The following is an 11,844-nucleotide window of genomic DNA, read 5'->3' on the forward strand; positions in this document are numbered from 1 at the left end:
ACCATTACCCATTTTTGAAAGTTACTTTAAAATAGATAATTAAAAGGGTAAAAGTTAATGTTGAACACTTAATGTTGTTTATGCTTGGATTTGTTATATTAAGGTTTGATGCTTGTTCACTTCAACATCAACAAATAAAGATGCTAAATGGCGTTGTTTTTTTAAAAAAATTCTTTAATTATTGTGAAAATTAGGATTGTTTGAAGAAAATAAGGTAGGATCCATTTTGGATCCGTTTAGGACCCGGATCCATAAGATCCATTGGATCTGGATCCTCAATTTTATTACCCAATGGAGTCGAGTCGGATCTGGATCCATGCCTAAAAAAACGTATCTGGTTATGTATCCTAGAGGATCCGGTCCAAATCCTACCCATTGTCAACCGGTATTGTCCTACTGGAGGAATTTTAACGTAAAGTTTGTATTATTAAAAAATAATCAAAAATTGTATTATTGCGAGAGAACAGGCAAAAGTTTGTATTATTGTAGTTAAAAATTATTTTTAAATATATAAAAATTCATTAATGGTTTGCCAATTTATACCCTACATGGTGCTAAAATGTTAAAATTTCCTATATGTTTTAAGTTAAACGTGTAAACTCGTGTGAGTTTCAGGATGAAAATCTCAACACTAACTCAATCTATTTATAATACAGTAAATCAACAGCTGCTCATTTATATATACGTGTCGGAAAAGCTTGACACTAATTCATTTTTTTCCTATCTGGTTCATGTTGTGTTGTCGTGTCGTATCAATTTTTCACAATTCTATATATTATATATATACCAAAAATTAATTTTTTGAATGATAAAAGGTTAATATCGTATATAGCCTCAAGGTTATAAAATCACGTTCCAATAAGGACAACATAAGAGTGAATATATTTCTTACCCTTCTTCCGTATTTCCAAAGCATATTTTGTCAATAAGACACCATCCATTTATCTCTTATTAACCACCCCCTCATCAGGCCTCACATAGAGCGCAGCCTGCATTCATGAATCATGGACGATTTGATGATAGATTCACAATGTAAGGTCAGCTCAATATTGTCCTCCATTACAGTGTTTAAACAGCCTAGGCACCCCCACATATTAAAGCCTTAAAGGTACCAAGAAATCAGCCAACATATGAAATCTTGCATTAAAAAAAAAAAAAAGCCGAAAAAAGGGTAGCAAAGCAACTTACTACTGAATGATGAGATTATAACGGGTAGGCAATCAGGCATAACACTTTACTGCAGGACTTATCGCATAACTAACATAACATAATCCCTGTATTTTCTTCCCTCGTCTACTTAAATAATTTTTTTCTAAAAAGTAAAATTAAAAGCAAAAAAACATATTAGGGGTGGGAATGAGCCAAGCCTGCTCGTGAACTAATCGATTTCGGCTCGGTCAAAGCTCAGCTCAAGTGGGCTCGACTCGAGTTTGGGTTCGGCTCGATATATAAACGAGCCAAGCCCATACCGTCTATGGCTCGACTTGAAAGCTCGTGAGCATGCTCAAAAACTTTTTAGGTAATATTTATGCAAATTATTAAGTGTCCCACATCGATTTCAAAGACAAACAACATCCTTATTTTCCTTTACTTATTATTGTTTGCCATGTCTAACTTTTCTTGATGAAGGTTATTTATACTTTGACAACATTTGACAATTTATAGACTGCGCAAATCCTATAAGCTTCTAACAAATAATTTAAACACTATCTAAGGGTCTGTTCTCTTCGGCATAAAACAGGTGAACTGAACTGAATTGAACTAAATTGAATTGAACTGAATCGAAATGAATAGTGATATATGAGAGTAAAAGTATTGTCCAAAGCTGAATCGAACTGAACTGAACTGAATTGAACTAAATTGAACTGAATTAAACTGGACTGAACTGAACTGAACTGAAAATAAGCCGGGGAAAACATGCCCTAATTATTATGCAATATAATAAAACTATTATGATCCACTAAGGTAGCTGGAAAGTTTGTTTTGGAATGGGTGGTGGGGATATTTTACAAACTGAAGTAGTTTACAAATCCTCTAGGCCAAAGCTCGTAGCTGGATGATTTTGCTTTTTAACTTCCATATGTCCCACATCGAAGGGATAACAAGTGGACTTTGTCTTGTAAGAGACCGCCTACTTTTAAATTAAAATTAGGCAATGGTAAGACTAATAAAAAAAAGAATAAGCCGAATAGTAACTAGGTTAATTTCTTTTAGCGGCTAGATTAATCCATTTAATGGATAGGTCTACTTTTATATTATAATTAGACCATCTATTTTAATAATTTTTGTAACAAGTGTATTGGGAATTCAGCATTATATATATGGCTAGGGGTATGCAAATATATCCGATCCGAAATATCCGATCCGAAAATCCGCCGATCTGATCCGAAATTTCGGATATCCGATCCGATTTTAAGATTTCGGATATTTCGGATCGGGTATCGGGAAAAATTTCGGGTTTTCGGATCGGATATGGATCGGGATTTTTCAAAAATTTCAACAGACCCGATCCGAATATCCGGTGATTCGATCCGAAAAGTTCGGATATCCGAAAATTTCGGATCGGATTCAGATCGCAATTTCCCCGATCCAAAATTTTCGGATATCCGAATTTTCGGATCGAATCCGATATCCGACATTGAACACCCCTATATATGGGTGTATCTACCGATGTTTAAATACTTTTAGATGTTGGGCCCAACTTAGTTGTTGGGACTGATTCTTCTACATCTAAATCTTTAATGAATAAAAGATTTGAGTTGACATGATTAAGTTGGGTCGTAAAATTTTAAAGTCTGGTTTTCTAAGTTCAACCAAGTCAGTTTCGAGCCGAGCCTCACATTCAAAGACACAAGCTCGAGCCGAGCTCCGATTTTTAGGTTCGACGAGCCTCGAGCTCGAGCCGAGCCTTGTTTTCGAAACTCGAGTCGAGCCAAGCCTAACACTTTTCGGGCTTGACTCGGCTCGGCTCATTCCTACCCCTATATAGAATATATTATATACTCTCCTTTGTTTTTTTATTTGCAATACCTATTTTTTGCATTATTCATATATTTACTTTGACCTTAAATTTGAGAGTATACAATATGAAAATTTTAGCATAAAGATATTGGATTGATTGTAATGTATAATCCTTCAGTCTTTATTAGCTTACTTGTTTCTTTTGCACAAACTTTTAGGAGAAACAATGTTGTGGGACATATAAAGAAAGAAAAACTATTATTTTATATTAAAATTGAATGTACGTGTGATGGAAAGTTAGTGGCCCATTCCAAAAATAGAAACAAAGAATGGGTAAACTAATAAGGGACGTCCCAAAAAAGAATACGGGTAAACTAATAAAGATCGGATAGAGTATATTACTACAATAATACTTCATTTCTTCTTTTTTAAATGAAACATTGGGTGAAATGACACTATTCATTGATCAATCTTGACTCAAATTTGTCGCCATTATATAAAGAAAAACATAGTCAAGTGGGATCTTGTTAGATTCGTCTCGATGCATACTATCAAATTATAACTTTTTTTTTTATTTTTTACGTATACACAACTAAAGATTTTAATGATTAAAAAATCGTGTTGGGTTGTGTGAAAAAGCAAACGTTTCATTTAAAATCAAATGGAAGAAGTATTTCAAATTTTTATATTTTTAAAAATATATAATGACACATATTAATGGTCAAATTATATGAAGTGTTTATAAGTGTCAAAGTCGAAATATTACAAGTAAAAAAAATAAAGCAAGTATATAAAAAAAGAAAAAGGGAAAAGGAAAACGAAAACTAGCCGTGAGATGGAACATTTTGACGTGAGGGAAAACTGACGTTAAACTAACAACCTTTTAAAAAATTTAAATCATACATTCATCAAACATTACACATTAATAAATAAATAAAGTCGGCTTTGTTATAAATACTGCCATTCTTAGTGCGTCACTGCCGCAACTCTATTATACTCTGCATTTCCCTTCTCCCTCTCTCTTCATTTCGCTCTCTTACACTTTCTCTTTCTTCTGCAAGCTGAAAACACACTTGTTTTCAATGGTTGCGTGAATAACAAGTTTGGTATAAAAACTGAAACTAAACAAACAAACAAACATCCTCAACTTCATCTTAACTTAAGTTTCTGTGTTTTTTTCTATATTTTGAGGAGCTAAATTTAATGGGGAAGATCAAAGAATTCCAGCAACATCAACAAGAACAGCAACAACGACAACGACAACAACAACAACAACAACAACGACAACAGACTGAGAGCACAAAAGTTGATTCAGTTCTTCACATTCTCAGAAAACAATCTCCTCTCTCTCTTAAACAAGTAATTAGTTTCAATTTATATAATTATATATAGTTAATTTCTTAAAAAAAATAACCTGAATTCTCTTATATTTCATCACTAACTTTAATTTCCTTTTCTTCTTGTTTTCTATTTTTGGAAAAAATAAAATAAAAGGAAAAGTTCTGCAACACAGGTTGTGTAGAGAGGTTTCTGAAGGTGAAAGGTGAAAATGTAAAGAAGGCAGCTAAGCTCTTGAGAAGTTGTCTTACGTGGCGAGATACTATTGGCATTGGTAAGTTGAAACTTGAAACTCTAGTTTCGTTTTGTCTTTCTTTTTTTTCTAACTTTGAAATTCAACTTATACCAAGACAAACATAAGATCCTATTCATTTACACTTCTCTAAAAAGTATATTTTTGAAATATAAAGTTACTAAAAAAATGATCTATTTCGTAAAACAAAAAGATACGACAAATTTTATCAAACACATTTTCCTTATTTTTAATCAGTTTTTTTGTTTATTATTTATGAAAAAATAAAAATGTAGAAAGTTTAATAGCGGATGAGTTTTCTGGGGAGCTTGCGGATGGAGTAGCCTATGTAGCTGGCCATGATGAAGAATCCAGACCTGTGATGGTATTTTCTTTTGTTTATTTATTTATTCTTTTTAAATTTAAATAAGAACCGGTTTAGAAATTAGAATAAAGTCTCAAGGCTTTAGCTGTGTTTAATAATTTTCCTAGGTTTTCCGGATCAAGCAAGATTATCAGAAGTTCCATTCTCAGAAACTGTAAGTTCACCAAACTATATTTATTACCCTTTTTTCCTTTTTTTAAAATTAATTAATTAAATTAAAAATGTTTATGTTAATTAATAATGTGCTACTCTTTACAGATTTACTCGTTTGATGGTTTTCACACTTGAAGTAGCAGTTCAAACAATGCACAAAAACGTTGAACAATTTGTTATCCTTTTTGATGCAAGTAAGATTTTTATTTTCTTTACTTGTTGCATCTCATTATATAGTAGTATTTATATAGCATTTGCTTTCTTTTTTGATGTACTAAAATGTTCTTCTCATTATTAAAACACTCAAGTTTAAACTATTTCCCGCCTTAATAAAAAAAATGAAAAATAAGGGTGGAATCGTCATTCACATTTAATTGATTCCCTCATAAAAAGGCTGAATCTGGATTATCAGGCTTAAACACACTTTATTTTGATTCCCAAATCCCTTTAATTAATTCCCTTCTCTTTTTGTATTGTTCTAGAAATAATGCAGCGTTTTTATTACTTTTTGCAGCTCTTTCATTTTCTTTTTCCCCTGAAATTCATGTATTCCTTTCTTTTTCTTACATATTTGTATCTTTTTAAGAGCACGCCTAAATTCCTTAATTAAAAATAACAATGCAAATGGAGTATTTATTTTCAGATAACTCATTAAATGACATGACTTATTGCATAGTTTGTCCCTCCCCTGAAAAAGCAAACCTTTGTTGTGTCGGAATACCAGCAATTCAATTTGTTGGGGAGTGGAACAAAAAACTTTTTACCTCAGAATTGTCCGGACTACCCCTGATAAGTCGCTATCGAGGAACGATCCATAGGTTGGGTTCCAAGGGTAAATTTGGAATGTTAAGAAACTTATGGAATGCTTTATATCCTAAGATTGGTCAATTTTTAGTCTCTGACATACGGAGTATTTTCTTTTTTGGTTACTGAGTTAGAGAATGAACTTTTTTATATATATTTTAATTTACTATACTCTTATTTTTTTTAAATGTAACATGTTGAGTTTGGATATTATTCATCCACCTCTTTTATTATCATGAATAGACAAATATTATTTATATATAAGGAAAAAAATAATTATGTGGATTTTGTTGGATTAATCTTGATATACATTTCCAAATATGTACTTATAATTTTTATATATGTTACGTCTATTTAAAAAACGGACGGTATTAATTTACAAAAGACAAGTTTCATAATAATGATAATGATAATGATAATGATAATGGTAATAAATAAATGAATAGAAAGGGTAATTAATATGAGCTGGCATGATGTACTAGATGTTTGTTTTGACCATTGTGAGTGAAAAATGAAAACGCAGGCTTTTTCAGATCGGCATCAGCTTTTATGAACATAGTGCTACCAACATTGAAGATTGTGGCTGAGTACTATCCTGGCCGTCTTCACAAGGCCTTCCTCATCGACCCTCCCTCTCTCTTTAATTATCTTTGGAAGGTACTCTATTTTCTTATATTTTCAACTTTACTCTACTTATACATTATTATTTACTATATATGTGTGATTTGAATTTTATTGATAATTTGTCGAGATTAATATAATATTGAGTTATGGGAATGATCAATTACGACATTCGAATTAAATTAATTTGCATAATACTCCATATAAACTTGGAAAATGCATCTAAATGGAAGACATGCATTTTATTATTAGATAGTTTATTTTCTTAGAAGAGTGTTTATGGTAATAATCAACAGTGTATATATAAGAAAGTGAAAATAGAGATATATTGAGTTGAGTGGTTCTAGTGTCTCTTTCTAAATGTAAATTTGAAATACTATCTGTTAACACATTTTTTGTTAAGTGGTTCTAGACTTCTAGTAGTCTCTTTCTCCTATCACAATTCACATAAACATATGAGGTGACACATCATATGAATGGTTTAAGAAATAAGCCATCATCTTATCTAATAAAGAAATATAAAGAGAGTTTAAATTTAAATATGATGTAGTATATATCTTTGGTTTATTCCTTAAATTAACTGTTTGAATTCATAAAAGATCTAGTATCATTTTAGGTAGCTTATAGTATTTGAACCTAGAAAACCGAGAAAGTGGAGTTTATTGTACATTAATTAAGATTCGCAACTTTGCTATTAGCAAGTGATGACTTTTGCAAAGCCAAAGCCTAGATACTAATCAACTTTAGTAAGTGTTTACAATGATGATTAATGGTTAAGTAATGGAGGATGAAAAATGATTTAAAGTCTTTATATGTATGTTGACATGCAGAATAGAAAATGTTACTTTTTGTAAAGAGAAGCTAAGGAATAGATGGATAGAGCCGTTTGGGGAAAACCAATGATTGTAAAGTCTTTTTAGGGGTTCACATGTAGAATATGAACCAAGCTAAGAGTGATGAAGGAGGGAAACTAAATTTGAATAAACTCATAAAAAAGCTGTGGAATGGAATGGAGGAAGAGTTGTAACTGGGGAATTATCTTCCAATCATAACCGTTGAAAAGAGACATGATTTTCTTGGTGGTAGGCTCATAATAATAATAATCATGATTTTATTGGTTTTAGTCAAAATTTGTTAGGTTTGGTTTACAGTGTGCTGAAAGTTTACCCAAGTTAGCTAAGTTTATCCCTTCCTTTTATGCTCCTTTTGGGGTAATGGGCCAGTGAATTTGCATGTTACTGTGCACTGGGTTATTTTGTAGTATCCCTGCACCTTCTTTTTTCCTTTTCTGTTTCAGGGGCACATGGCTATGTAGGTTGTTATACAGTGATAACATTTCTCTGTAAAATTTTAGTACAAAGGAATCTCAAGTTGTGAACACATTGTTGCCTACTTGCCTGTTAGTACCTTGACTTTTGCACACTTTTCTTTTTTTATATAATTGCCTTTTGTTAATTTATACTACCTCTGTTTTTTTAGTTTCAACGATTAGACATTTTCTACTCACATTTTATGTCTACTCGTTGCAATTAAAAAAAACTGGGGTAGTATTATAGAAACTTCAGGTAGGAATATGTGTAATTATTTATTGTTTGTAACTTCAGAAACTTGTGTTTTTTTTTACAGACAGAAACTTTTGCTGAGACCAATATTTAGAATGCTTTCTCTTTAAGACCAGTATACTATCAATGCTTTTTTTTTTATATTTCTGATTTTTCCCAACCAAATAGAGGAGTTTTGGCAAGAAATAACTTTGTAACTCTACCTACTGTGCTGGATTAATTAAGTCTCACAAGCTATTCACCTTAAAAAATAAGTGTCAATAATAACACATTTACATTAGTGTAGATAAGTTTAATCAATTCTAATAAATTTATAATATTATTAGTTTGATTAATTAAGTTTTTTAATAAATGTAGTGTATATATTACCTTTATTTTCTGGTGAGACTATCTTATTCCTTCCGTTGCTAATTATTTTCTCTTCTACTTAACGACATAAAATTGAAATTTTTTTGTAGGGAGTGCGCCCATTTGTGGAACTATCAAACTTAACCACAATAATCTCCTCAACAGACTTCGAAGACTCAATCTCACTAGACTACAACGACTTCTCAATGTACCCACGAGCTGCTTCACTCCGATTCGACGCATCCTCAATCCCGGTTCACCCTTCGACCGCCAAAATCGGTGCATGTGCATCCTCTCGTTTCTCCTTCACAGTCTCTCACAATTTCGACTCCCTTAAACCTTGGTACCTAAGCCTAACAAGTGACACATCATCATCTAAGGTTGGCCCCACAATAGCGGCCAACCCCACATCATCCATCCTAGGCCCCAACCCTCGTTCCTTCTCCTTTGCATCACCCATTGACAGAACGCCACGTGGCGGCGGGTACAATTTCAACGGTGGAGATAAGCTGTTAAGGAAGAACTTCATCCCTTCAACGCCACTACCTCAGAAGTCACACAATGCTGACGTGGCTTCCGTGAAGCAGCCACGTACACCGAAGCCGTCATTTCTACACTCACCGGCTGCAGCTTTGTTTGGACGGCGGGAGCAGGTGGGTCCAACATGCCACGTCACTAGCAAGGCTGAGAAATCTCGAGGAGCTTTTTTCCCCTACTTCAAGTTTTATCGTAGACCGTATGATGAGATGATCTACCGATCAAAAATGAAGCCTCCACTTGGTGGGTTGATCTCCATTGTTGCTCCACAACATCTTCGGCGTCGTCATATGTCAGTCTCTCAACGGTTTTGACCAAATTTTACCCCAAAAAAAAAAAAAAAAAAACAGGAAAAAAGTGAATGAAACTGCTGAGGAGAGTACATAAGTATATTGAGTAAATGAACAATGAGTCAATGATATATATCATCATGTCAAAATTATATTATAAAGCTGTTATTATTATGTTTTAGTTTTTCATATTTTGTCATCGTTCCAATAGATAGTTACATTACATTGAATTAAAGGTAAATCTTGATTAATTTATTTTGGCTATCTATATTTAGCAACTAAAAATAAGCATTTTTTAGTTAATGGTAAAAGTCATAATTTTCTTAGAGCTCAATAAGCATGCACCTATGCATGTTTGAGAGATTGGAGACCAAATTGATACCCAAAGCACAATTTATATATCCTACACAGTACACGCTCTACTTCATAAACCAACCTTTATATGCATCTCAAATTAAATAGAAAATATTAAGATAACTATGCCCAGAGGATCTATCAATTACATTGGTCAAAGGGTATGATCCACAAACACCCTTGAAGCTCAAGACTTTAGTATAAAATGAAATTGTAAGATGTTCAATTTGATAACGTGACATTAATGATGAATATTGTTGAAATTTTCGTTAACTATAGACCTTGAGTTTAAATTAATTAAGGTATTACAAGTTACAACACACAATTACATAGAGAAAAAAAACAAGGATGTTACATAATAAAACAAAACTTCACACAAAAGTCAATTCAAATGGACATATATCATTGTTTTTTTTATTGTACTTTTAATATTCCTTTGCTATATTGTGCTCTGATGTGATTAATTAACCTGCATATGATTATATGATACTCCTATTTCGTATAAATTACGTTGTTGATTATCAAACATAAACTGTCTAAAGACTCGATTACCTATAAAAATTTCCCCACATTACTTTAAAGTTATATAAGTTTCTTAGTCAATGAAGACGCAGATTGATGTAATTAGATTCGGCCCTCGTGTGGGTGTTATTAAATTAATGGGAATATAATTTTACATAGATCAAGGGTTGGTCGGGAGACGACATATGAAGAGTAGGGATGGCAATCGAGTCTGTTGGTTGATTGATTCAAACTTAGTTGGAGTACTTTTAGGAATATCGTTTTTAGTGTTTTGGTTATGTATGTAGTGGAGTATTTAGTTGTTGTTAGTGGGTCAAATATAGTCGCATGAAAATAGGATATGGTGGATTATGCTTCCATCAATTTAGCTTATTGGTTTATCATTTATTCTCTATTTAAGTAGTAGTGCAAGACGTGAGTTTGTAGTTGTGCAAGTGAATAAAAATCAGTTTGTTTCTCCAATTATATACTTCTTCCGCTTTAGTATTAGTTCCAACATGGTATCAGAGCCAATCTGGGTTCGATCCTAAACCTTTAAAAGTCGTGAGTCGTGGTTTCAAAAATTGTTGTGGGTCGAGTGAGATTTGAGTCGGCAAACACAGTGAGTGTAAGTGATGGCAAACAATGGTGTTAATATATCATCTCAACCCTTCATTCCAATTTTTAAGGGTGAGAAGTATCATTTATGGAGTATTAAAATGCAAACCATGTTTCAATCCCAAGAGTTATGGGATATTGTTGAGAGCGGGCATGAAGAACCGGAGGAGCCACCAGAGGTACCCGACAAAAAGTTGTGAGTCGTAAAAAAAAACAAAAAAAAAATGTCTGTCAGTTGTTCCAAATTTGAGTGAAAATGTTTGAGAGTGTTTTGTTATGTGCGTGTAAACAAAAAAAAAAGAGAGAAATGGGTGTGCTTGTTCGTTTACTGTGTCGATGGGTTCCCATTTAATGGGTTGTCGAGGTCGTGGGTATGCAAGTGGTCGTAGTTATGGTTAAGGTAGTCGTCGCGGTTACGAAGGAGGTCGAGGCCGAGGTCGTGAAGAAAATCGAGATCGTAGTAAATTATGTTCAAAAGGTCGAAGAAGAACTCTTCTAAAGTCGAGTGTCGCAGTTGTGCCGTGAAGTCGTGGTTTTGTTCATGGTTGTGTTACTTGTATCTTGGTAGTTCGTAGTCGAGTTCAGTAAGTTTGAATCAAGGGGGTGTGTTATTGGTTGATTGATTCAAACTTAGTTGGAGTATTTTTAGGAATATCGTTTTTAGTGTTTTGGTTATGTATGTAGTGGAGTATTTAGTTGTTGTTAGTGGGTCAAATATAGTCGCATGAAAATAGGATATGGTGGATTATGCTTCCATCAATTTAGCTTAGTGGTTTATCATTTATTCTCTATTTAAGTAGTAGTGCAAGACGTGAGTTTGTAGTTGTGCAAGTAAATAAAAATCAGTTTGTTTCTCCAATTATATACTTCTTCCGCTTTAGTATTAGTTCCAACAGAGTCGGGGTCCGACTGATGTTCGCTCCACTCCGAAGGAAAAAATTCGAGTAGACTCCGACAAAAAAGTAATCCGACTCCGACTCCATTTGAAAAGTTCATGAGCCAATGGATCAGAGTCGGATCTCATAAAATAATCTGACTCCAACTTTGAGTCAATCGATTCTTTTTTCTTATTTATGTTAATGTATTAATTATGTATAACCTGACTTCGACTTTTAGCCAATTGTATTATATAAGATTTTT

The 11,844-nt window shown here is 33.0% G+C and overlaps 1 protein-coding gene across 1 annotated transcript; it reads left to right on the forward strand.

The window, feature by feature from the left end:
- The first annotated feature begins 3,851 nt into the window (after positions 1-3,851).
- LOC104884041 (hypothetical protein) lies at positions 3,852-9,484 on the forward strand. Its single transcript, XM_010668632.4, has 7 exons — positions 3,852-4,320; positions 4,456-4,573; positions 4,828-4,916; positions 5,024-5,070; positions 5,175-5,263; positions 6,397-6,530; positions 8,515-9,484. The coding sequence occupies exons 1-7, from the start codon at positions 4,165-4,167 to the stop codon at positions 9,253-9,255; spliced, it is 1,374 nt and encodes a 457-aa protein (XP_010666934.1). The 5' UTR covers positions 3,852-4,164; the 3' UTR covers positions 9,256-9,484.
- The last annotated feature ends 2,360 nt before the right edge of the window (positions 9,485-11,844 follow it).

Source organism: Beta vulgaris, chromosome 3, assembly GCF_026745355.1.
Source record: "Beta vulgaris subsp. vulgaris cultivar EL10 chromosome 3, EL10.2, whole genome shotgun sequence".
Taxonomy (NCBI): Eukaryota; Viridiplantae; Streptophyta; class Magnoliopsida; order Caryophyllales; family Amaranthaceae; genus Beta; species Beta vulgaris.

Coding starts and splice junctions, on each gene's coding strand:
- LOC104884041 (XM_010668632.4), top strand. CDS start 4,165: ATGGGGAAGATCAAAGAATTCCAGCAACATCAACAAGAACAGCAACAA. Junction 4,574..4,827: donor GCGAGATACTATTGGCATTG/GTAAGTTGAAAC, acceptor ATAAAAATGTAG/AAAGTTTAATAGCGGATGAG. Junction 4,917..5,023: donor AAGAATCCAGACCTGTGATG/GTATTTTCTTTT, acceptor TAATTTTCCTAG/GTTTTCCGGATCAAGCAAGA.